Source organism: Struthio camelus, chromosome 3, assembly GCF_040807025.1.
Source record: "Struthio camelus isolate bStrCam1 chromosome 3, bStrCam1.hap1, whole genome shotgun sequence".
Classification (NCBI taxonomy): domain Eukaryota; kingdom Metazoa; phylum Chordata; class Aves; order Struthioniformes; family Struthionidae; genus Struthio; species Struthio camelus.
The window spans coordinates 67079498-67107234 of record NC_090944.1 but is presented as its reverse complement, the minus strand read 5'-3'; the positions used below and the strand labels follow the sequence as shown (position 1 = coordinate 67107234).

The window sequence follows — 27737 nt, the reverse complement described above, 5'->3', positions numbered from 1 at the left end:
AGACTTATTTAATTTATGTAACAATGTTGTCACAAAAACATAAGGTCAAAGACTGTCAATAAAGAAAATGTGGCTGCAAACTAGAGGAAGGCTTCTCAACAATTCTGAGGTATGTAGCGTAAGATGTGAATTCCCAGATACATGTTTCCATCATCACTAGTGCAGCTCCACGACAGTAACGCTGGAGCTTCAGCACAAATGGAGTCCCTGCTAGCCATGCACGTGACATCCTCCTAGATGACTTCTTAGAAGAGTATCAAATGCAGCAGGAATGGAATTAGGCAACAAAGTTGGGGCTGGGGGAACAAACCTGCTAGTTCAAGCAGACTCCAGCCAAGCGGAGGTGCGGTAGAATAGTCACGCAGCACAAACCTACCATGAGCTGCTCATTGCCCCACAGCTGTGCTCAGCTCTGGTTTCCTGAGAAGAACAAGCACAATGCAGGTGGGTGAACCTTCGTAGTATAGACAGACAAATTCCCCAGTGGCTCCTGAAACTCATTTCTTTCTTCATGCTCACAGTCTCCCATGACAACTGTGTTCCTCCATAGCTGCAGTAAGCCTGGCTGCCAACGGACAGGTGTGTGTTGAGTGCAGACATTGCACAGGAGCTGGACTGAGGTGATGGAACCAGTTTCCCAGCAGAGAGGAATGGCACCAGTGCTCATGGTGTCCAAAACAGATGCAAACTCTTCACTTTATTTTCCTTAGTCTATTTTTCCACTTTTGAAAGAAGCAACAACCGAGAATGTCATCAGAAACGGAAAAATTACACGCCTTTTGAGTTTCAAAATAGAACAAACAAGATGTCACTTTTTCTTAGGTAGTATCAGGAACTTGTGAAAACACGGATGAACTACCTGTATGTACCCATCTTGAATTTGTGGGTAGAATGGAAAACTGACTTCACAGATACACACCATGTGTTATAACCATTTTTTAATGGAGATCCTCCTACTGTGTTGCTCTATTGATGTAAACTCCTCAAATCAATTGCAAGGACATTGCTATGAAAAACAGAAACAAGAAACGCTTTGGCTCTCTGACATTCCCAGAAACCTCAGCAGGTTCTGCTGCTGATAAATTGTACCAAAGAGTTGTGAGACTTCAGGTTATTTCCTCACCATGCTTTGCTGCCCTGTTTCATGTCTTTGGATTATACACTCTGCTTTTGTGAGTGCTGTCTTAGGGGGGAAGAAAGGTTGTGCGTGTTCTGTTGTTCTGTTCCCTTCATTACTATGCAGACAATATTCAGCTGTTCTCAAGGAAGGTCTGGGATCTCTGCTCTTTTCCCAGGCTTTCTTCTTTTCCATTAAAAGAAGAAAAACAACGAGAGCCTGTTCGGCTCTGTCTGGCTTAGCCATGGGCTGACGGTGATGTAATGGCCAAGCCCTGCAGTGACTGGCTGCAGCCAAACTGGTCATGCTCTGTCCACACATGGAGCAGCAATCGGCTTGCGACTAAAACCCACCTCAGCCCCTGCCCTCTTCACAAAGGCTCCAAGGGCAAAGCATTCAAAGAGTAACAAAGCGCCAGTGAAGCATGAAACTGAAGGGAATCTCCCACTCCGCACAGCGACTGCTTCCAGCTTTCACTCGAATGCCTGCTTGGAGTTTGTGTTGATCATGGCTCATGGAGGGAGACCAGCCTAGGATCACTGAGCTTTCAGCTGGTGGAATAATATTGTGTTAATTTGTGAATAGCAGGGGGAGTAAGCACAGAAGGGGAAAAGAACACTAAACCATTTTTATTTTGTAGAGTTTGAGTCCAGTCTCAACTGACGTAAATCAGAATAGTCTCATTGCCTTCAGGGGCACTATTTAAAATTTGTATCAGCACAAAACACGGTCCATGCTGTCTGATAACTGAAGACAGTTCAATTCTGCAACTGTCGCACAGTTTCTTGCATGACAATTAGTAATCTAAAGGCCTACTAAAATCCAAATAAAAACATTTAGGCAGTGGGCTTAAAACTATCTTATGTCTCATTTCATTTTGGCTTAAAAATATTTATCGTACTCAAGCACAAAAAAAATCCTTTATTCAAAAATTTGGTGATTGCTCATGATAGACTTCTCAGTTTTAACTTTGAAAGTTAGTTAAATTCTTATAATCAGAGAAAAGTTATCACAAAAAGACGCTCCACAGTTCTCATGCTATTGTTGTGCAATCTTGCCAGACTCTTGACACAGGAAGGTCTTTTTAAAGATTTGAGGTTCCTTCACAGTAGAAGGCAGTCAATACAGGATTTATGTTTGTTAACTAACTTGTTAACTAACTTTACTCTTCCGGTCTTTAGTCTCTCTTCACTCAGCCCATCAAAGATTGACTCTTGTGGTGACATAGTCAAACATTTTATTCGTCACAATAGTCTCTTGACAGACCTGGAGTGAATGAAAAGCAATGGAAGTTCTGCCACTCATTTTCAAAGGGGCAAGACACTGGAAGCATAAAACCAGATTTTTCCAAAAAAAATTACTAGACCTAAAAGGAAAAGAGAAGAGGGTGGATGGAAAGAATTGAGCACTCTATGTTATCTGAAATATCCTTCACCTTAAGAAGAGAAGATCAGCTTCCACAGTACAATTCAACTTACTTTTCAGATACAACTTACCAAGATATAGTATCATTTAAACTTTCGTAATAGGTATCTGACAGCATGCAGTTTCATCCTTTTAAATGCTTTCCAGGGTCTTGAGCTTGAAACGTGCTATATTTAAATTCAATCTCATTAAATGCTGGAAATTAATTCATTAATTGTTAATGATAATGGAAATAAGTACCCAGACGCTTGATCTGAGTGCCTTCGTACTCATTAAAATGTAGAGTCAAACTACAACAACAGTAAATAAACAGAAAAGCACTACCAAGTAAACCCATGCTTATCATCCAGCAACACAAATATTAATTTAAAAAAGCCCTCCACCCAAGTTTTTCATCGGCCTTTGTAAGTGCTTCCATAATACATTTGTGTTCTTCTTTCTTTTACAGTCTCTTTCTCAAGAATATTCAGGTGCTGCTTATTTCCACAGCTCCATGACACTGCAGGCACATAAAGTGTAATGAACACTTTCATTCAGGACTTCAGGAGTTGCCTTCTGGGCAAATCAGTCTCTCATTTCCAAGTATTGGCACTTGGAGACTGATGCAAAAAAAAAAAAAAAAAAAAAAAAAAGATGAAGCCAAAACTGAGATATTATTACGTAGAGCAAACCCATCCATCCGCTATTACTCTGAACGCCTGTCTCTCTTTACCCAGGTATAGCTCATACATGCAAACACATGCATGTATGGCAGCAAGGAAATGCAAACAGTAGAGTGACTGTAACTGTACCAGTAAAAACAGGTATTAAAAGTGCTTGGAAAATGGAGATGAAAATGGAGATGATTTTTCTACTAAAAAGTAAAAATAAAAACAGAATAACTGGAGAATGTTTCATTTCCCTGAACCCTGTCACTGTATATTTGATCTAAAATGGAGTCAGGGAGAGAAATGTTTGGGGTTGATTTGAAAGGGAAAAAAAAAGAAAATATTAAAAGTCTTCCTCCAAGCAGCTTTCTTGGCTAACTAATTTGCCCTCATCAATAGACTTTTTTTTTCTTTCCTATAAAATCAAGCTGTCTTGTAAGACCTCTTCCTTTTTCTTCATGGTGATTCTAACTTCAGGGCTGTGCTATTTACTAGTGCTAGCTAACAAATACGACAGTTAGTTTAAGGTGTTCCTTGCAGCCCTCTGCTTTTAAGCATCTCCTTAAGACTAAGCAATTCATAGTTCAACTTGAGTTTACTTTACTACCAACCGTTACTTGGCAAAGCCACCCTTCCAGGCATGAGATCTGAAAACTTAACAACAGTGACTTCTTCAGCACTTAAACATTTTGTGTTATTCTGCAGGTTATCCAAAGCAATAGCATCTCTTGTATCTCTTCCACTGCCCTGAATTTGTTCACCGTCTTCCCTGTTTACAAAGTCAAGCGTAGCTTGAACTACTGTTTTTAACAACTAAATACTTCATGCAACATACAGAAAATGTCTCCAGAGAGGGAGAAGACGAGCTTTCAGGTGGCTTTCTTTTAACCACTTCATTGTTGTTCATACAAGTATCTCCATTATTATAACAACATTCCCTATGCAAAAACTACACCTTTTTGATTCTAAGAGTAACTGAAGAGTGCCAGAACAAAGAGAAGATCCTGAGAACAGATTACACTCATACAACCTACAAAAGACTTAAATAGGGCACTAACACTTGTGAATCCTGTTTTCTCATGGTAAAATTTGCAAACAATATTAAAAAAAAGAAAAAGAAGTAAAACTCTCATGGGGGCCTCCAGAAGAAAAAAAGAAGGCATCTATCTGTACATATATGAATGTGTGCTTGGTTGTTTTTTGCAACAGTGGGTTGTATTACCAGGGGAACAAACTTTTCCAGTTCCAGAGAGGAAATCTTCACACTTCAGAAAGGTTGAAGGAAGAAGAAGCTATTCATTCTGATGTGAGGTGCTTGTTTTTGTACTTGTTTCATATGTAGGGACCCAAGCCTTCATGCTGATGTGGAAGTAAAATAGTTCTCTATGAAGTATTTTATAAAGGACAATCAATCATTCCAGTATGAGACTGAATCAGAAGGGGAGCAAAGGAAAGGTCATGCACAAAAAAGGTTATGTTTCAAGCCATGCAACGAATGGAGATTTGACTGTGGGAAAGCAGCTTCATATCCACGCAGACCCTGAACTTGGCCTCAGAGAGCAGAAGAGTGCTGCCTGTGCCTAAAGTGTCTTCTCACTGAGGTCTACCACCTATAAAATAAATCCTGTAATGAAAGCAGATTACCTCATAATGCAGTCCTAGAAGGGGTTGATTCATCTAATATCTCTTGCTTACAAATGTACCATGGGGTTACCATAGTTCAGGCAGCCTCATTAAAAGCAGTGCAAAACACGTAGGGAATGAATGGAGATGAAATAAAGGCACTATAGATGCCTGTTACACATAATCCATTTGTTACTATGCTTCTGGCAAACAAAGGACCGCACTGTTTATAGAACTGCTTTCCGCCAGGAGCAGTAGCAGTACAAATTCTTATATGATTCTAGTGGATATTTTACAGCATCCAGCAAAATGAAGAGTGTGCCTTCTTCATAATGCTAGCAATTCACAACTGGAAGATAAATAAGTGGAGAATAGAGAGAGTGAGAATAAAAAAGTGAGATCAAGTTAATTCCTATCATCTTTACAGGGAAACAGAAATTCTTACTAGTTCTCAGAACCTGGAGACGTGCACTGGAAAAGAGAAGATATTTTTCATGATTTTATGTGATTCTTCAAATAATGCTGTGCATTGCATACAGTATATGTAAAGCTGAAAATATATTCCCTAACCACTAAATTCAAGTGGTTTATAATTTTGCATACCAGTGAGTGACAAAGTCTCACTAACTTTGGACAGACAAAAATATGAAGATATTCTTGAAATAAAAATTGGCCAGACACTGAAAACCACAACAGTAGGCACAGAATGATGCAATGAATTTAACAAGTATAGGGCCAGTCTAGTTCCACAATGAAAATGTCTAAAGTAAAATTACTATTTCTAGTTCTTATATGTATTTGGCATACATTACACACACACACACACACACACACACACACACACACACACAAAGGCATTTTGCACCCAACAAAAGAATGGAAAGCATAATATGCAGTCTATATATAATTGCTCTCTCCATATCCTAGCTAAAACTATACAGACTCAGACCTCATTCTGACTTCACTGGATTCATATCAAATTCTGAGGATTTGCCATCTAGCCAATCAGCATCAGTTAATTTATGTTTCTTGTTGCACCTTACCTTGATTTCCAGGAATTGTCTTCAAGAGCACATTCTAACATACATGTGAACAAAACAAAATTCCTGAAGTCACATTTTTTAAGCGCTAAACACTCTTTACCTCTGCTAGTACAAACTAAAGGTGCTTTTTATGCCTAAACAAAGGAAACGAGTGGAGTTCATTCTTCAAGCTGAACACGCAACAGGAGTATACAGAGCTGGACTCTTCGTAATTTAACATTGTTCTCTCATCCCAACCTACACACATGCAAGGTCTTAGAAAAATTTATCATCTGAAAACAAATCTAAGAAGAAGGGTTTCAGAGACAGTGTCCAAAAGCATCTGTCTCGAGGTTTCATTTAGCAGCAATATAGTAACGGTCTTCTAACTACAGCTGAAGCAACAGATTTTCACCTCTGCTGGCACTGATAGAACTCACCCCAGCTACAGAAAAAAAGCACAAGGCCTCTCTCTAACAGTCTTAGAAATCCTTTGGGAGGGAAAGCAAAGCAAAAAGGCTTTGAATGCAGTAAAGGCTCTCAAAAGAGAATCAAAGTATCTGCAAAGGAAATGGCATTCCATGAGACTCAGACCGTTTACGTTATTTGCATCCCGTGAAGAGAACTGGCTGCAAAATATAGCCTAGTGTAAAGACATGAAGACAACACTAAAGCAGAGATGCAAATTTGTGTGGGAAAACACCTCTGTGAGGCATTGAGAAGCACTGACATGTTTTCACATAAATCATTAGGTAAGACAATTTTCCATCCAAATAGCACTCCAGAACACTAGGAGAGCTGAAAACCACCTGTCCTTCATGTAGAAAAATCTACATGAAAAAATAGACTTTGCCCCTACTTGTCAGACCACACAGCAATTGCTTTTTTTTTTTTTTTAATATAATCATATGAAAATAGCAAATACTATTAATGTATGGAAATACTTTCTTTTCTAAGGCTCTTACTGTTTGTATATCTGGGGTAAATACTGAAAATCAGGATACAGGAAGGGCCAAATTCAGATTCTCTAATTATTGATTTGTCTGGACTCTGAATTCCCAATACTGTTTGAAGTGACTGCTTTGTCATCTATGCAACTGATAAATTCAAGAATGTGGACTCCAATGGGCTAGATTTCTGCTGTGGTCACAAGATATGGCATTGAAGTAAATGAAAGAAACAAGTGGGAACTCTTTGTTTGCTCTGATGAGTCAAAGCTTAACTGTTGACATATCCTGAACAATGAGCTCCACTGAAAATTTGTTTTGATTTGAACTGATCCTACGCAAAAAAGCAACAAGCAATATCTGACATTTAACAGAATTAGTACAGAGCTCAGCTGAGATCAAAAGGGGACAAGTGATGACCATTCAAATAGCTACTCAGATCAGGGAACCTGCGCTGCTGGCACAGGAAGCTACTGAGCAACGAACAGGTCTCCAGTGCCAGCGCACACAGCCTGGTGGCCCAGATATGTGCCCTAATGAGCACACTAAACACGCTCTGCTCTCCCCTGCTGCTCTGCCAGCTCTGCTGCCTTTGCACTAGAAGCAAACTCCCCTGCTCCTGCTCCTCCTCCCCCTGCTGAGATTTAAGCAAAAACTCCTTTCTCCTAGTAATAAGAATCCACGCATTCCTGAAGCCTTACACTGCCACACACGCTATGAATAACCCACAACACTTCCCATAGGGATAGCTTTGAGGGGAAGGCTTAACCCATACAAATATTTAGCAACAGTTTTCAGCATGAAATTCTCAGAATCACATTGGAGGGAATTGTGGGCTGGGGGCAATAGAAGTGATTAATGGATCCTCTAAAGAACAAAACCTCCTTAGATCTGTCACAAGATAGTTGCTATGGTTTCTTGACACTGCTTAGCAGCAATTTGCTTTGGCCAGGGGACTGGAAGGGGGAGAAACACAAAAAATACTAGAGACAAGTCCTCCATGGTACACTGGCAATGATTCCAAGCAAAATCCTGTGCCTGTCTAGAATTTCAAGCTCTGAATAAATACTTTCAACTATTTTTTTTAAAAAGACAAATGAGGAGACTTCGGTAAGAACAGACAGCTTGAAATAGGTCTGGTTAGCTATCAACAAAGTCTGTTAGAAATGTTGGAAGGTTTCAGCTAGGTTGATGTAAAAACAACACCAAATATCCCCTCCTGTGAGGCTAAGTTAAATGTTCTTTGCAGTGTCTCAATTAAGGCTAGGTAAAAAGCACGCTTCGCTACCATCAGCTGCAACAACATCAGACTCTTCGAACAGGATATTTCACTGAACTCTCCGGTTTCAACTAGTTTAAAAACAAACAAACAAACAAACTTTGTGGCAGGTGGCAGTTTTCATAGGTATGAAATATTCTAATACATGAGACAAGTTCATCCAGAAAAGTCCAGCAAAATAGAAATGAGAAGTCAGCCAGGGATGACTTTTCAAAAGTATCTAAAAATGAACACTTTCTATCTTATAGGGTATAAAAAAGCCAGAGCAGCATGCAAGAGCTTTGAAGTGCCATACCCATCTGGAAGAAGAGTCTCTCTCCACGCATTTTGAGCAACACAACTATAGGCTTTTACCACCACCCCATAGGAGGGGCATGCCAATAATAGAGGTAATATACAGAAGGAAGATCCTGCTACACTGAACAGTGGAGGTTTGGGAAAGTTTGATGCCTGTAAAAAAGCCTAATGGCACTGCCATCATTTAGCAGCCTTAGGCATTTCTAAATTATCTTGTAAACCTCAAAATCTAAAAAATGAGTAGTACCCCACCTCCCTAGAAATACAGTAATCAGCACGCATCAGATCAGAAGACTTAGGAGCACAAATTCCACTCTTTTGATTTGGGTTTTTATGCTTAAGTCAGTCATGTACTTATATGACATAAAGAATGTAGCTTGGTAGCAATCAAACTATATTACGTGTGGGAGAAGTTCTTAGGAACTGCTTAAGAGTTATCAGGGGAACATGCTGTGCCAGTATCAGAATTTTTTGAAGTAACAGCTCCAATGAAACTTTTAATTAGAAAGTTCTTCAGTTCCTGGCATAAGGAGAAAGCATAGTCTACACAAAGACAGATGCACAGCAAGTGTTTCAGGGGGAAGGTGGCAGGCCCAGGTACAAATCCACACTTTGCATATCTCCCTACCCAAAATCTCAAAACGGTATTGGTTTTATTCCAGTGGGAAATACTGTAATCTCTGAAGGTTTTTCAGAATAGGGAAAACTTTTTTTTTTTTTTTAAACCGGGATCCACACTTGAAATCTCTCCAGCTGATTATTCCTGTTGTCCAAGTGGTTACTTCAAAATCCAGCAAGGAATTTATCCAGTTTGAGAAAACAGTGTCCGTATTTTTACCCACTGCAAGCTGGAAAACATGACAGAGGAATATTCCAGTGTTTAACACATTTGACAGCTAGATTCAGAGCACAACTAGATAGAAATGCAAACACTAGAAGGAATTTTCTGAACACTCTTTAAATATAGGTCTACAACTGAAGGCAACATTAGTTGGACTTCAATATCTCTAACTGCCCAAACCTATAAGCAAGCATTTAATAACATCAGTGCTCTTTCCAGTGCTTCATTACACGTCTTGAGCTGGAGTTTATCACATTTCTGGGTGTTTTGCTTTCAGTGTTTTTGGCTAAAGTGACTCCCTTCTTGCGATTTCAGCCAGACAACTACAGCTATTCGCGACCACTCTCCTGATATCTGCAGGGGCAGCCCTGAGAACCGCATTTTGCACAGGAATCAATGCAAGGTGTCTAGTAATGCACTGGCAACTTTCATTCAGTACAGTGCCTCTGCCATTTCCACCCATCAGGAGCTAGCTAAACATATGTACAGTGGGTCACATTTTTGGTTAATTTTTCATTACACGTTTTCTTTGAACTTCTACAGCTGTAATCTTTCACATACACATTCATACGAGAACAACATTCATTTCATACCAGGGTTCTTTGCAGACCAGCAAATAACAAAACTGGATATAATTCATAAGCAGGATATTCCTCCAGCAGAACAAGAAAGCTGGAGCTGACAGATGACTAGCGAATTATCTAAAGCAGCATTCTCTTGCAGAAAGCTGTCATGTTAAGCAGATAAAAATTAGTCTCCATCTTACCAGAAAGTGAAGCTGGAAAGCAAGTAACCTTGCTTATACAGTTACAGTCCCTTTCTTCATTGATACTGCCATAGTTCCTCTTGACTGGGCATGAGAGAGAATTCAAAGAGATTTCATTCTTAGATAGATGTGACAAGTGACCTTGTAGAGATAAAAAAGGGAACTGCGTTAAACGAGATGTTCACTCTGCAAGATACTATGCGCTCATCACTTGTCCATTTAGGAAATGAGTCGCAAAGGACTGCATGCAGTGAGTTACCCATTTCTCTCTTTAGACAACTTAAGTTCACCATTTCAATTTTACTAGCAGTAAGTTCACTAATTGCCCATCTGCCCTAAACGTCTCAATTTCCTCTGATTAGGAAGTGAAAAACAACAGAAGTGATGAGATCACATCCAGATACAACTCAGTGTCCCGATGTAAAGCAATAAAACTTGGCCTCCGGATGCATCAACATTTTGGTTTGGATCAGGAGCACACTTCTGAGCAGAATTTACTGATCATCCCCACTTACCAGGGTTTTAGTCACCTTGCAGAGTGCTCTTGGAGGCCAAAACTGGATTCCTTTCAGCTAAAACTCAATTAGCAGCTGTGCTTCAGGAACGTACTTAATGTTTTCCAAACTCTAATGAAACTGGCAGTGCTGACCTTAGCTCCTCGGCACCAACTCTCCTGTTGATGAAGGAGCTCCTATTAGGCTGCAGTACTTGCTAAAGCAGACATAGGCTGCAGACAGCTAACTTCAGGAAAGAATTCAGCACAGAAACTAAGCGGAAGGAATCCCCAGCTTGCTTAGGGATACATCTTTGGTTACAGCACATCCCTCTTCTCCTGGCTAGCCAAGCAGACTTCTAAGGATCACTTCCTTAGTCTCCACTTCTTCACAGATCTGGACAAAGATCTGCACCCACCTCAGGGTTCAGGCTCCCTGAAGTGACAAGCCCCTAGGAGTCCCGCATCATCTAATACCCAAGATAAACTGTGCTACATGGCAGTACATGCTATACAGGTAATTGAGAAATGACTCTTCTTATTTTTAGGTCCTCAAGTTTAGGTCTAGTTAAATGCAAAGCTTTTTACTCCACCAGGTGGTGTAATTTGTCTGTCTGTCCAATGTGACCTTAAAAATATTCTTCTAAATCCTTCATTCAAGATGGGGACACAAAATATTGTATGAAACAGGAATCTGATCTACTGGAGTCAGAAGTGTCACTAGGTCACAAATTTAATATGGTCATCCCTCTTTGGTGTTTAATTATTATATTTCCTCTAAAAAGATTCTGTCAGGAAAAGATAACTTATCTCTAGAACATTCTTAGATCGAGAAAGCAATAAAGTAGGGACCAGATACAAAAGTATCTTGGCCTTCCTCTATTCCCCCCTTATACCCTAATGCTACCTAAACTGTCAAGGTCGTTTATTTGTTGATTTTTACAGTATAACATTCTGAAAAGTTCTCTCCTTGTTTGACGTCCGAGTTTCAAAATGAGACAGCTAGACGCATTCCTCCATCTTTCTCAACCAGTTATGCTTGCACTCCCATGGCTATAGCTGCAAGAGGAGAAGCAGAGAATGCCAGCATGCTTAACAGGGTATATCTTGGAGGATAATTGGCTAAACGTACCTCTCTAGTGGATATATCCTGCTAGCTGAAACAAAAACAACCTCCTTGACTGGTGCCATTCAACTGTAACTTGAACTAAAGTCCAAATAAATTCAGCTTTTATCTATTAAAAAAAAAAAAAACCACTGAATCATAACTTGCTATTTAGAAATTTGTAGGCATTTATTCACTCATGCTCACTAAATAATATCTACTGTGATAAAAAAAAAAATCTCAGAACCTTGGGGAAAAAAAAAGACATCCAGGAACCAAGAAACCCAAGAACTCATCAGCAGTATACTAAATTTCCTAAGGAGTTCTGTGGCTACTAATCTGCTACAATGTTTCAGCTCTCCCTAAGGTTAAGCAATAAAAAAATTCTGTAGTGGGAAAATACAACTTGGGTTTTTTTATAGCATTTTCTGGGATGGTTTGTGGCCATCAGGCTTAATCACAGATGCAAACCAGTATGGAAAAAGAAACAGTTGTTCAAAGAACTGAACAAAACTGATTGGAAAAAGTGGAGTAACCTCAGCTATCCTATCACCTCAGTTGCTCTTACTTTGTCCACTTACATGTTTGCTTGCCTTTGGGAAAAAGATACTGGCTACATAAAAATATTTTAATGAACAAAATCATGAGAAACCCAACATTAGAAATGCATCCAACATTCAGGGCATCATCAGCTTTCACCACTGAAACATTCTGGATCCTTCTCACAGTCTACGCAGAACCCATGTTAGCTTAAGTTATTCGGATAGCTGAAATTAACTGAGGTTATTCTAACACCTCTGAGATTAGCCAGAGTTGATAGCTCACAGATGTAAACAGTTTACATGTCCACGTACCCTCTCCCCACAAAATTTAAAACACCTAGGATTGCCTATTTCACTTTATTAATAGACATTTCACATTTCTAGACATGAGTAGGAAGATTTGTTTCTGAACACAAACTCAGCAAATCAGCCATCTCCTCTTTTGATGACTGATGTATGACAAATCTGAGTCATCTGTATCTACAGTTATGAACACTGTAGAGTTAGAAAAATTCTCTTGAAATCATCAACTAAACATTTCAAGCTCGAGTGGAAACAAAACCAGAAAGTTCCTCAACAGCTACAATAAAGGCTTTAATCTCAAGAAAATAAGAAGTTAATAACTGAATTTGTCTCATAATCACTGTTATAGCTCCAGTAACTCTGGAATAATATTGTCTAGAGTAAGATCTATATGGCTTTACATTGACTAAAGGTTCTCACACTATAGCTCTTGATGTGACAGAAAATGGGCAATGGTTGCTCTTGGTTATATAGACTAAGATAAACTGCCTTCTTAACAGTATCATCTTTTGTACACAACTAATCACAAAATGAGGAAGAGGTAGTCTGTGCAATTGTAAATTGGTATGCATGATAATCTTCGCATTAAGTAGATTGCTTTATGAAAAAAAATATCTGAGAAACCTCAGGAGAAGTGTATGCTTCCCTGTATCGTATACAGAATGTATATGCTATCTATTTAGTGAAGTCAATCAATTAAAACCTGATTTGCGGTCTGTTGCAAAATCTCTTACTGCATATTACATTCCTTTAAACGTTTGTTTAAAGGAATGTAAATTTGATAGCAGTAGTACCAGCATACACAGCTTTATCATAAGAAAGCAGTGCTTAGTGCTGGGCAATCACGCACATTCTGAAAGTACACTAAGTATTTACAGGACGGAGGTTTGTGATTCATTAAGCCACATTCATGCTATCATTAGAATATACCCCTATAGAGACATGGATTTAGAGGGTTAAAAGGGAAAAGGAAACCTGGTAAGGGACAGGAAAATGCCCAATACTGCTATCACACTAACATCATGTACTCCAGTGTCAGTAAGCGTGGGTTTTGCAGGTTTCAGTTTGTAACTCTTGACAGCATATGGCTGAAATACACCCCCATACAAATCCCATGTCTGAAATGGGGTACGTTGCCTACCTTGACATGCTCTGATAAGTGAGACCCGGATTTTCAAAGAACTGAGTAACTGCTGTTCCCATATACTGTGATGCCTGATACAGAGGGCAGAGGAACCTTGAACAACAGCAAAATATCTGGCCGCTATTACTTCATCAATCAGCTTTTATTTAGATGTGGAAGGAAAATATATTTAAAAGAAGGAAAAAAAATGGGGAGATTTATTGTTCCCCTGAAATTCAGTGAAGATCCACAGGCTCCATATCAGCATGTCAGTCCTTGAGTGAGAGGATGAGCAGGTTCTTTAAAATCACAGGCTAAAGTTGGTATCAGCACAGATTGCACTGGAGACTTCATCTCCACAGTGCTTCCCGGTTGATACAATCTGCGTATGAGGAATAATCCAAATATTGGATTGCACATATCTGGCACGTTTTGCATCCCCCTTCACAGACAATGGTTTTGTCATAACTCACAATGAAGTTACTGTAATACTGCTCAAACAGTCTGCTGTGTGGCACAGATAACTGTTTGGCTATTTCATATAAGCTTTCTGGCTTCAAGTCTTCAACACCGTAAGCTTTAGTCAGGATGTATTCTAATTTCCAGTTTGATTCATTTTTCTTGTTGGCGTCTCTGAGGTCCAAGTAAAACTGCCAAAGATCCTACAGTTTAAAAAAAAAAAAAAAAAAAAAAAAAAAAGCATGGCCGTATTGCTTTCTTCCCTGCTTCATTAAGCCTCTAGAGTGATATATTGATTAGGAAGCTGTCACTCCTCATTATTCACAACTGAATAGAAGGTCATGTCCCACCCCAAGAGCCCAAGAGCTGGGCTTACACCCAAAGCCGGTACTTGCCATGCGATAATGGTGGGGGGATGGGGAGAAGAAAAAGGAGTGACAAGCAGCAGTAGTTGCACTGTTAAGAGTTTTTTGCTGTCCAAACTGTAAACCAAACTCCACTATGCTCATGCCTGGTATAGGCATGGGGCAAAAGGGTGAAAGCCAGAATTTTCTTTTCTATGGGCATTGTTGGAAAGGCAGAACAGACAAAGAAAAAATAGCCCAGGAAGAACTCGGGGAAAGGGAGAGACAAAGATGAAGGAGTGAAATCTGCACAAGAAAGGAGCATCCGATGTTAACACAGATCTCCAGACAGAAACCCCAGTCCCAGTCAAGTCACCAGATGTGCTGTCATTGAACTCAGCAAGGTCAAAATTGTACCCTGAATTACAGAGAGAATATCTGAGTCCTCCAGAGCCAAAATAACTATCCAGGATTTGCTTTCTCTACCTCCAGAAAAACTACAAGTCGATAGAATAGAAACAGTTTATATTTTTCCTTCTACATTTATTTACAGACACCTATAAAGTGTAAACCCTTTATAGGAAGATGCATAATTATGAAAGGCATCACATGGTTAAAAGAACCTTTCTTCATCTGCTCTTCTACATTGTTTAGGACCGTTTCATAGACTGCCTCCCAAGCACAGGAAATCACTAGCAAATAACATGGGTGTGTAAATAAACCCCGGATTCACGGGAACATTTTTCACTGCTGCAGAGCTCCCTGCAAATAATTTTAGGATGCTGCCCAGATAATGTCTTTAAGTCTACATCTTAAGAATATTCCTTAGATAATTAGAAATACTGGGTAGTCCTGCAGCCACAGAAAGACTGACTGAGCTCTCTTTTAGATTTCCTGTTCTTTGCCCAGACAGAAAAATAACAACTAGGGTCACAGTACCAGCAACAATCATAATACTGAAACAACTGACATCTTGCTGTAATTTTTAATGAGGCTGTATTTAAATATTTAACCTTTAAACAATAAAATATTTACTTACCAGTAAGCTATAATTAAGAAGATCATATTGATACAATCTGACACCAGGGTTATTGGACTCCAGTTGCCACACATTCTTCACTGGGGTTACAGCAGGTGCCACAAACAAGGAGTTTACAGGTTGTTCTGTAGGAAAAGGGAAGATGGGGAAACAGTTTCCTTTCATTAATTTCTTTCTAAAACAGATTTTTTTTGGAGAACTAGCACAGCAAGAATCGCAGTGACTGGCTTTGGTAAGTTAACCGTTTTTTCTCCCTACAGTAGCTACATCACTGTGAACTTCTATCCTTCCACTGGACAGATCGAATCGGGGTAAATTACAACAATACACTGTGTATCAGTTCTGTTGATCCATACTGGAGGCTTCCCACAACTACCTCAATACAAAATAGTCTTGCCTATATGTAAGGTCTCTGTATTTTGCATATTTTGGCTGAAGAAATACTCAAACCTTTGAGCTGCTGCTTCCATGCTTGATTTTGCATGTTGCTTTATGTATTTTTTGTATGTATTTTTGGTACTACGAGAAACACAAGGATATCATTAATTGATCCTCTGAGGTTCACTCAACTAGACTAGCCCAGCACCTACTATGGCAACGCTGAGCTTTACAGTAACTGGAATATGAGGACAAAAAAGGGTTTTAATAGACAGAAAATGCAGGTAAGTTTGTTTAGAGTTTATCTGTGGAACAAAAATCAAAACTCTAACTATTCCTTTCTCTGCCAGCATCACAGCAGAGAAATCACAAGGTCAGTCTCCACAAATGAGCAGAAGCTTAGAAAGCTTGAAAATCAGCAGATTTTTCTGGAAGAGGTAAAATGGAGCTCTGTATGTCAATACATGGATGTCGGCTACAGAATTAGATGCGTCTTGAACTCCCTGAAATATTTTCAAGAAAAAAGTGATGTGAATAGAAGACAGCGTACAACTGTAGTTAGCTACATGAAATGTTCACTGGCTACACAACAAAATCGGGGAGCACAGTTACTTACACACTGTAAACTGCAATGACAAGGCATCAAGATCAGGCTGTCCTCAGAGAAATGGGACATGATACAAAAACATATAGGTATAGTACTGTCTTGAATATCTTTTTAAAACAAAATCGTTAAAAAGCAGTTCTTTCATTTTGGTTGAATTCCTTTTTACTGGAGATCAGTTCCATGATAAATGCCACATAAAGAGGTAAATGATTTAGAACACTTACCCCAGTCGGCATTTCCGACATTGCTTTTATGGGCCCATATAAAACAAATATAAATCAGGAGCCAATTAATATTTAGATATTTTACGTAAACCAAGGCAGTGGACCACTCACACTTCTATGGAACAGACAAAAATATTTGACCATTTCTGGTTATTTTTGCTAGAGATCTTCTGTTAGGCATGTTAAAGTGCTTCATACAGCCATAGCTGTGCTTAAAATTGAGGTATTTCCGAGCAATAAAAAAAAATTTCAAACCTGGATGCTTTCCTTGAAGGGAAACTAGCTGATCTAAGAGATGCAACAGGCAGAGATTTTCTTGCCCCTGCCTCCCGCTTCCCCTTATCTTAATTAACTTTGAAGCAGCAGGGAACTCAGCAGAGCGGCACAGTAATGATGCAGGAAACACAAGAACATAGAGCATGTCTAGTTGGCCTGAGAACATTCCCTTTGACACATTACACAATAGCAGCTGGCTAGTACAATTTGCCCATGTGACTGAAAAAGTAAAGAGGAAAGACTAGAAATTCTTGTCTAGGCATAAGCATTCATTAAACAAATAGGAAGCTTAGGAAGTCTTTTCTGACCTCAGCAAAAAAAAGATAGTCTGCCTCGCAGACTAGGTTCTCTTTGGAAAAAATCTGGGACTGTGCGTGGCTTGAACTCATAGAGATAAAGAGCAGTACTTCCCAAAGCCCTTTTCAAATTATTTACAGAGGCTGACTGGTAACAACATGCAAGACAATATTAATTTGCTTTTAACCAAGAAGAAAAAGATGTAGGAGTCTACAAGCATCATTACCTTCTTCATCCAGGAGGACCATTATACTATCTCTGTGTGTGTGTCCAAAAAACTGACCAGCAATAACACCACTGTATTTGCGAAAAATCTTTACCAGCCTCTCATTGTAATACTCCCTGATAGCCGTAGTATTCCTTACAAACGGCAAGTATCCGACTGGCACATGTCCTATTATATACACCTAAAGGATTAGATACAGAAAACACAATTAGTACCTTAATTTGAAACTTAGCACTTTTAGCTAAAACTTAGAAATAGTGAACACAATTCCATATCAATGCTATCCTGGAAATGCCATTCTGAAAGCTATATATCGCAGTAGTTTTGTTTCACAAAATGCAAACAGAAATTTGCTGACAGTCGTAATGAAAGAGAGGAATGCATTTTTTTTTAAGTCAATTCAGCACCCTCTTGGGGAAAAAAAAGTTCTGATATATCTATGCATAATTTTAGGCCAAAGGAAAATCTGATGAATAATTTCAAATGAAAAATATATATTACTAGTGCGAGAATTATAATTTAGCATCTCAAAGGGAGAGTAAGAAAATCTTACTTCAAAATATCATAGAGCCTATGTGGTCGGACATTCACCAGAAACATGGAAGAACTGGTTAAAAACCCACTACTGACTGAAAAAGAAACCAAGTTCCAACCACAAATGCTGATGCGAGGTTTTGCAGGGAAGGGAAGTCTCTCCTTTCTCCCCATTGTAATGCAATGTTTAAAAATTTACTACACCATTTTCCTTGTTAGTAAAAAAGAAAAGAAGACAAATAGGTTTCCAATTAGACACTTTTCCTGTCTAGCTGCTGATCCAGTCCCCCCCCACCAATCAAACGCGAGGCAATACCTTTGTAACTTCACTTCAAAAATTGAGTACGATAAGGTAATTTATTATTATTACAGTACCAAAATCATAGCAACTGCTGCAGCGTGGCTAAGTGTTGTTGTTGACAAACTCTCTTCTATTTTTGGCACTCAATTATACAAAAATATTAAGTGAAATCTAACTGTGCCCATTTTCTAATAAAAGCTTAAGAGTAGAAAGACACAGTCCCTTCCAAGAAACAAAAGTGTAAGATGCTTATTTCTTTAAGCATTCTCATTCTATCTTCTAGAACATTTCATACTGTGGGAAAAAAAAGGTATTTTGCTGCAAAATTTGGGAAATATTATTCAATAATTTAATTAAATGCAACATAATGTACATAATGTGCATATACAGGGAAGACCTAACAATAGAAATGAAACCGATTTTGCAGTATCTTTGGTAGCGTTAACATTCTTCTGGAATCACGTTTATATTTTTGTTCTCCCTGCTTGCTGCTACTTTTTTCTTTTCAAAGAAAAATAATGCTCATGCATTCTGTTTATGGTCCCTACCTTTTCCTTCTTTTGCAAAGAGGTTTCTAGTATTCCCTCCAGCCAGGCTAACTGGTTGGCTGGGTCGGTGATATTCACAGTTACACTGTTGGGGCTATAATACAAATTTGTGTTCAAACTGATTATCCTCAGTGGCTGAGAGCTAACACTGGATTCAAACAGCTGAGTGTAGAAGCCACCTGTGAAAATAACATCAACATCACGTGAAAAAAGTCTTCAAGCCACAACCTCAGAATGAAAGCACAGCACTTACAAAGTTTCCATCCAGTCTTAGTCTTTTGAATAAGCTAGAGTATGACCTATTTATTCAAAATGCGTAGCACCTTAACTGTTTTCAGTAACACTTTAGTGAGAAAAGTTGATGCTGAATACTGTGAATTTTCTAATTGCTTCTGTGTTTGTTTGGCAGTTTTCACATGCAATTATCCAACTCACATGCAAGAAGTGTCCTGTATCATTTCTTCCACACTGAGAGATACAACAATTGTTAAAAGTTCACATTTCTTAAAACACTGGAAATATGTAGGTCCCTCCAGGAAGAACTGTTTGAGAGCTATTTGTTTTGTCTCGTATTTTGAAGGCCATTTAACTTCAGACTGGGATATGATTAAAAGTAAAGATCATGCTTTTCTATCAATCTAAGCTCCTAAAATCCTCCATGGAATATCTGCTTCTTCCATGGATGCAACTTCATAGTTTAGGGACTTCAGTAAAGCCATAACAATAAAGATAATGGAGCTACAGCAATATACCTTAGCTTAAGATCTGCCCCTTAGTCGTTTATTTTGCTATTAGTGTTTTTCCTCCTCCTCCTCCAAGGTCTTTTCTTATTCAGGATGCAAGACATCGATTAAACTTCCAAATCCCTAACATGTGAGCGGACTGAAATTGGGCTGAGCTTTTCAGCCTTTTACTTTTTTTTTTTTTTTTAAAAAAAAAGGATATCCATATTTTCTTAATTTAGTATATTGGACACAAATATGACATAATTAACAGCATAATCACCATAACTATTTGCTACCATAATTTGCACAAGTATGTGCCTAACCTTGTTCTGAATAGTCTCAGAATAGAAACATTTCTTGCATTTTTTCACCAACAAATTTAACAGTGGTATACCTTTAAGTATTTTTATTATGACGTCTTGAAGGCAATAAGATACTTCATACATATTTGTACAAAGTCAACAACATTGTACTTGCTACAAGAAGCAGTAATAATTATTGTATCAGAGAGTAAACATACCCTGAAGATAAGCATTGCTATTCATAAAGATAAATAACTTCTTCCAGGAGAATCATTTCAGGTAATCTATTGTGATGATTCATCCTGTGAGACTGAGCTAAATAAAGGGAATAAATCTACAGAAGCATTAGCTCTCTAAGCCCTAGCTTTACCATATATTGCTGCCATATTTTACCTTTTCTGAAGGTACTGATTGCTTCATCAGTTAGCCAAGGTTTCCAGAAATCTGCTACAGCATTATAAACTTCACTGGTAGTTACAGGAAGCTGATCCTGTGAAAGAACAGAACCTGCCTAAGTCTTAACATAGAGACAAATAGACAGAAAAATCACTAAACAAACATATAAACCAAATGTTCAAAGTCTGTCTGTATTCTGAAAAATAAGGTTTCTTAGAGGAGAAGCGTGAACCTAGGTTCCCTACATAGCAAGTAAGTTTTTCAAACTACTTGGGATTCATATTAGCTCCCCAAAATTCCACAGAATTCCAGTTCTGATGACAAAGCATTTAAAACTCTATAAAATAAAGTTTTGTCAATGTTTTCTCCCACCAGCTCTAATTAGGACTCTAGCACTATCAGTCTGAGCCAAGCAATGCCCAAGTACCAGAACGTGATTAGAGCCACGCTCTCATCTAACCCTGACAGGAAGATTCCAGCCTCTCCTCGCCTTTCCTAAAATATCTGTGTGGATTCTTAGTGCTGGGGGTGGGGGTGGGGGGGGAGCATCAAAAAGCAGGAACAGTATTACAGTGTATGTTTTCTTAAACGTAAAACTTAACCTTCCTAAGGTCTTTGAAACTCAGCCTAATTTATTAGAGGTTTAACTACTAAATCTCTGTCTAGGAGTACTGCAATCAGAAGTCAGTCCAGACATTCGTTGCTTGCGATGTACAGATACTAGTTACTAAGAAAGCTTTCAGAAAGCAAACCAGATCAGCCAGAGTTAACATTCACTAACAGATATAGCAACTACTAATCTTAGATAAGAGGCCACGTTACGGACCGAAGGCGGGTTGGACCCAGGCTCTAAAAGGCAAGTTAGTATTCTGTGAATGTGTGGATTAGACAGCAGTTTGGGAATTTGTTTTAAGCAGGGGCAAGGATGTGAAACAGGTCCACTCAGAAAGATCAAGGTCACAACATACAATCTGAAAGGTATCCCAATGCTTTATTAGCCTGAATGGCATTTTAAACAGCCTCTGCAAGGAAAATCACCCAAGATCATTACATCGTTGTGATGGATAGGTCATAACAAAAGAGAGAGCAATAAAATTCTTCGATGCGTAGTAAGCGCATAGCCTTCACAGTTACTTTGGGACAGCCTACAGTGGTGCGTGGTTCCCTCTGCATCAATTCTGGTGTAGGGTATGCATTGCCAAATACGTCCACAAGAGAAAGAGAAAAGTCATCAAGAGAAAAAAAAATCCAGCAACCTGAAATGACCTCACAGGAGGTAATTTCTGATCCCATGATCTTTCTTAATCAATAACCAAAAACTATGTCATTTCTGTGCATTAGTGAAGTCTGCCATTTCAAACAAAGTATCAAAGATACACCTATGTGTATTCTTCTGTGGAGAGAATTAGAATGTTTATTCCAATTAGCTTCAAAACACTATTTGCTGTCCATCGGTCTCAGTTGACCATCATTTTATTTCTGAACTTAATTTCATGAACGAAACTCACGTCCATGGGAAAAGATACTATATCAAAATGTCAATAGGGTAACGCCATGTGGATTTACCTTACTGTCTACAAGATTATTGTATACAGTTTTTTTCCTGTATATCAAAGGACAGCTACTGTCTGTTAAGACTTTTAAAACAAAAACAAAAACAATGCCCTGAGTTAAACTTCTGTTAAGGTGGTACGTACCAAAATATTTTACCAGTGGCTTCCAATGAACCAACCTAGCCCCTTGTCAATGCACGTAACAGGCAAAAGCTATACTACCAGAACAAGAACGGGAGACTAAGTTCACAGCTTGGTTTGGTCACTTACAGCTCCAAGATATGATAGGTACGCAGCTCTTGCTTTCCCTCTCATATTCCCCTTTCCTCTTTCTGGGCACCTCTACTGCATCCTGATTTGAGAATCACTAACTCCAATGTATTACGGATAACAATGCCATAATCTACTATGCCAAAATATCCCACAGTAAGCCTAATGAATAACACAGAAAGCTACTCTGGAACAAAAGTTTTTGAGGATTTGAAGGGGGTGTCACTGAATTTTCATTACACATTTCAAAAAAAAGTGTTTTAGTTGACCTGCTCAACATCCCTTCTGTTCCCCTCAGATTCAATAACAGAATTCGGTTCTCAGTCCTGTGAACTGCCAGATCAACTTGCAATGCACCCTAAAGGACACATGCAGTACCTGTTTATTTTTGAGCTATGCCAAGAACAATATTTGCAAGACACTTAAAGTAAAAAAAGCACTGTTCGCACCTGCAATGGCCCGCATATCCAGTAAATCAGCATTGGGAATAAGTGTCCAGTAAGGAAAGAAAAAAAGATGCATTTTTTAATAACAGTTGTAAAAGTACGGGACCATTATCAGACCCCTGGCAGAATTTTGGTAAAAACTGAAAAATAATAAAAAATAAAAGTAAAAAAAGAAAGTGATGTCAGTGTACAGATTCCCAATGGGCCTGCCAGTAGGCCTCGAATCTTACCATACACTGACAGAACCATTAAGAATATCATCTCTGTTTGACTAAGCTACTGTACACACATGCATGACTTACAAAGGCAAGAAAAAATAAGTGTATATAAACTATGATGAGAACTGGTGGTTCTAAGCCATGGGAGAAGATTAACAGTAAATTTGCAACATCTCGGGCAACGTGCAGATTTCACTCAACATCAGTATTCGTTTGGGTAACTTAACACAAGGAGAGATGTACTTTGTATTCTTGATGGGAACTATTTATGATTTTAGATGCTAATCTGAGAACTGTAGAATACTTTCCAGAACAATAATTATGAAAATGTCAGTCTTATTCCAGTTTTACACTTGCTATCTGAGAGCTTAGAAATCCACTCAGTCCGGTACAGAAACAAATTTCTAAAAACTTGTTTTACCTGTGGCCAGTAGTCGTGATTGCCCAAGGCTGGGAAAACCTGAAGATCTGGAAAGAAATTACGTATTGTAGAACTCATATTGCCGATGATGTTAATGACCAACTTTGTGGAGAGTTCTTTCACTGGAACATGAGGAGGACTATCTCTGAAAACAGAGAAGGCACTATTAGCAAAGATTTATTAGCAAAACAAGGAAAGGCACAAAATTCTGTACATACGCTTACATTCTGTCCTGCAGTATTACTGTAGACCTCTTAAACAAAATCATAGCATTGCCTGAAAGGTTCTCTGCAAAGCCATTTCTTGTTACAAATAGTCTAATGTTTATTATATGATTCGTATTCATCAAAATTAAGACTTGCTATAAATTAAACCAATTCAACTCCATATTTTAAGCTACTGTGCAGTTTGGATGATATATCTTTCATCATCTATACAGCCTTGAAAGTTTGTTTTTCCTCCTTCAACAACACCTGTTGAAAATGAAGTACAGGAAGTTAAATTTATTCCCTTGTCTTTACATAGTTATATTTCTTAACACCCTCCCCCCAGCAAAATGAAGTGGCATAACACATACAACCTCTCTAGCAAAAAGGACCTTGCCAGATAGACAAGTTCTCTCCCAAACACCCACAAAGATACCAATCCCTGTAATTATCCATTAACATAAGAAAATTATGTGATGGTAGAATGCAGAATTTGGCTACGACATGAGGGTAAATTAATGCCATCTTTTATCAATACCTAGAAAATAACAGAACATGGTACCGTAGAGCTACCTATATGCTTCTCTTTTACACTTCTTTCCCCTATTCCACTGCTAGAGCACCTAAAAGCCTCACAGATAACACTTGTGTAAGAAAGAGAGTATTGTTATGTACATTTAATAATATGGAACAAAGGCACAGAAGAAGGAAATGTCTTACACAAGACAGGACTCAGCACATCCTGAATATTGCAGTGAGGGACTGCAATAACTTCATTAGAAGCATGTGCAGCTAAGAGTGATTGTAATGAAGACAGAGATATAATCTGTTATATTGTTTGTTATCCCTCCCCCCACTAGCGCCTAATCTAGGATCCATACAGGAATTAAATCTGTACTGTAACCTTTTATATTCTTTTTTGAAAAACTGATTCACTGAGTTTAATATTAGAAGTCCCAATCTGCAATATCGCTTGATCCTAGGTACCTCTTACAAACTCAATACCTAATGTTTAGTTAAAGGGTATCTTCTAAAACGGCATCCACTCTTGACTTAATGACCTCAAGATCTACAAAATCCAATAGCTCCCGTGATAATTAATTCCAAACAGCCAGGTATTCTTCTGGCCTTCCCTTCCCCACCACCACTTCCCACCCTTCCCATACCACTTCAGTTAAGTTACAGTAACACAGTTGTGTGGTAAATGTCCCAATGAACAGTTCAACGGTATCCACAGTGTTTACAGAGGTGATCCATATTTATTACTGCGGCCTTGTATATTCACCCCATCTTCCATTTTTAATCATTCAGACCACTAAAGAGGTTATGCAGAAGTAGTATTTATGAGATATTAAACTCAGATGTGCTAGTGCAAATGTGAACATGTGAGTTACTGCGCTATATGGTTACCGAGCTATTAAAAGCTTTAACTGCACAGCGACTTGAACACTTACCCTGTCCAAATCATAAATGAAATTTGTTGTTTAGAATCCTTCATGAACGCAAATGCTGACAAAATAAGCTGATATGGAGAATCACACAAAAAGTCTCCAAAAGGGCCTGGGTCAGAAGCATTGGCTCCTTTGGAAGAAGAACAAACTTTGGTGTGATCTGGGGTGATGTGGTAAGTCGGGTCTAAATGCAAGTCCGATACATGCCAGAATTGCCCTGTTTTCAGAAAATAAAGATTAATGAATACACATTATTTTCCACCAGGCTGCTAAGAATCTCACTGCTCGCGTAGCCTGGAAAGTAATAATAAAAACAAAAAATCTATTTATCAGCTGAAACTAAAGCTGCCCAGGAATCTCAGCCATCAATTTCTGAAGAAGGCAAGTCTACTGCTATTCCAAGTTTTGATAAGGAGAATATATTTAACAAGGTTCTGATCAGCCTGTCTGAAAAATGGTGTATTCTTGACAGGAGCCACTCATAAAACCTGCTTAGGACAACTGTAAACAGAAGCACAAGCATAGGCTTAAGCTAGCCATCAGAAAAAGACCCTAACACGAAGGTTGGTGTGGGCTGGAAAATGGAGCTCCTTCTCATTTATGGCAATCTGGAAAGTAGAGGAAGAGACAGAGGACCTTCTCCCTTCCACCACCTGAAAAGAGAGGGAGTTACAATTTTAATTATTTTTTCCAGACCTTCTCTAGCTGGAAACTACTATAAAAGATGAGAGTCTAGAAAGAAAGACAAGATACTGTATGTGAGAAAAAAATTCAGAGCTCTTTTTCTACCCAGCAGCTGCAGTAGCAAAGAGACTGGGCTTTACCAGATACCAAAGAGAAGGTATCTGTACCTTACTTGCTCAGTATATTCCAGGCTAGTCTGTGCTGACACATTCTCAGCCACTGTTAGTTAGCACCGAACAGAAAAAAGAACCAAAAGGCAGAGGAATACGTTGGACAGAATGAGTTAAGTTTGTATGTGACTAAGAGTAATTTCATTTGAAAGAGGAACATGTGTATCTGGTGTATTGGCTGTGAAACTGGAAAAGACGTAAACTGATTTTCCCAAGGTCACACGCTCACTCTGTGGCAGAGCAGGCAACACATGACCGGACTTTTTGTGGGATTTATTTCAGGAAGCTAAGAGCCAGGGCTCTCAAAAGCTACCACATTGCGACTTACTACTAACACGAGACATGGGAACTCCCAGGAACGGCCACCCTGCCTTTGGGTGGGGACGTGTATGAGTCAAAACAACTAAAAAAACCTGTGAAAAGGACTTCACAGCACTCACTTGTACACGCTCTGGTACCAGAAGGGCAAGCAATGCAGCGCGGAGCGTGCGCTCCTCTGCCGACAGCACCGAAAGCAGGTCGGGGTTTGCAGCGCACGTTTGCTAGCCCACAGGCCGGGTAGGGCTGCCCCTACCCGCCGGGGCCGGCAGCGCCAGCGCACCCCGCTACCTAAACACGAGCCCTCTTTAACCCTGGCGCACCTGAGAGGGCAACGCGTTTACTTGTCTAGAAGTCACTTGAAGCAAGCTAGCCCTGACGCGGGCCCCCAAACGCAGCAGCCTACGTCTGGGTAAGAGAGGGCAAGGAGGCGGGCGTATCCCCGCGGCGGGGACGGCCGCTCACGGGGCCGCCGAGCCGCGACGGGCGGAGGGCAGCCGGGCCTCCCCGCGCCCCGAGGGCTAGCGGCAAGGAGGGAGCCGGCTGCGCCTTCCCCGCCAGGGGCGGGCAGGGGCTTCCCCCCCACACCCCTCCTGCGTCCTCTGAGGCGACCGAGCCCTCGCCCGGGCGCCCCTCACCGCGCGCGGGGACGGCCCGCGCAGCCGCCGCCGCCCTCCGGGCGGACTCACCCACTGCGGCGGGGGGCGGCGCGCCCGCCGGCGCTGCCGCGGCCGCGTCCAGCGAGGAGCAGAGCAGCGCCAGGCCCAGGGCTAGGGCCAGGCGGGCCGCGCGTCCCCCCCGCGCCTCCATGGTGCCGGCGCCAGGACCGACTCGCCCGCCCGCCAACGGCCGCTGACGGGACCGCCCCGCAAGGAGGAAAGGGGCGAGCCCCTGCCCTCGGCAACCTCCCCGCCGCTGCCCGGAAGCTGCCGCCGCCTCGCCTGCGCGGCCGCGCTGGGGCCGAGCCCCCCAGGCCGGGGGCCGGGGCGGCGGCCGGAGCTGCCCGCGCGCGCCCCGGTGGCGGTTGCGGCGCCTCAGGGAGGCGGAGGGAGGGGAGCGGAGCGGCCGCTACCGGCCCGGCCCGCTGTCGGCACCTTCAGGGGCCGGGACAGAGGCCCCGAGGGCAGGCAGCCGGGCTGCGAGCAGGGCTGAGCTCCCGCTCCCGCCGCACCTCAGGCGGCCCTCGGAGGAAAGCGGTGGCGCCGTGGGTGGGAGGTCGCAGCCGGCAAGGAAGCGGGTCACTCGGGCGCCGGCCTGTTGTGTCCTCTGCCGCCTCTGTGCCTCCCTCGGGACCGGCAGCAAGGGGCTTCCCCCTTGTAAGGGCTTGGGAGCTGTGGCTGAACGCGGTCTTGCAGGGCCCAACCGCTGGCGCTGTCACGGACCAGCAGAGCTGGGCGCTCACACGCGCACCTGGGCAGCCGCGCAGCTTTGCTCCCCTGGGCCCAGGGATGTGAAACATCTGTGGTGATGAAAATCACTTTCCCCTCTGGATAGGGCCGCAGGCATTTCACACGTAACACTTTGCTTATCCCTCGTTTAATCTGGCATTAATACTGTTTATCTTTCGGATGGCAAAAGTCCCCTGCCAGTGAGCTTCTATGATGGATGTATGTTTTATATAGAGCATACGGGTGCAGGAAAAGTAACTGTTTAAAAGCGACTGTGGTGTAAAAGATTTACCATTCAGGGTTTATGTGTAAACCAGGTCTTGCCAATCTATCTCTGCTTTCCTCATATTTAATAAAAAAACTTTAATTTGTTTTACTTCATGGCCCTGTCAATCACTTCTCATGAAAATGAACGCCATTAACGGA

The 27737-nt window shown here is 40.5% G+C and overlaps 1 protein-coding gene across 4 annotated transcripts; it reads right to left on the bottom strand.

The window, feature by feature from the left end:
* On the bottom strand, positions 1–27600 carry SMPDL3A (sphingomyelin phosphodiesterase acid like 3A). Of its 4 annotated transcripts, XR_011140187.1 has the most exons (9): positions 26613–26795; positions 24755–24968; positions 23095–23239; positions 20184–20280; positions 18764–18942; positions 17381–17561; positions 15373–15497; positions 9965–10105; positions 1–9205 (listed from the first exon to the last, which is right to left on the bottom strand). XR_011140187.1 is itself a non-coding variant. In XM_068938173.1 (8 exons), exons 2-8 carry the CDS (start codon positions 24796–24798, stop codon positions 13881–13883), a joined length of 1083 nt encoding a protein of 360 aa, XP_068794274.1. In that variant the 5' UTR covers positions 24799–24968; positions 27095–27600; the 3' UTR covers positions 13675–13880. The 4 variants fall into 4 exon arrangements, 3 of the variants coding, with proteins under 3 accessions (XP_068794274.1, XP_068794273.1, XP_009676531.2); XM_068938173.1 differs by lacking the exons at positions 1–9205; positions 9965–10105; positions 26613–26795 and adding exons at positions 13675–14192; positions 27095–27600; XM_068938172.1 differs by lacking the exons at positions 1–9205; positions 9965–10105 and adding an exon at positions 13675–14192 and having other exon boundaries at positions 26613–26838.
* Between the last annotated feature and the right edge of the window lie 137 nt (positions 27601–27737).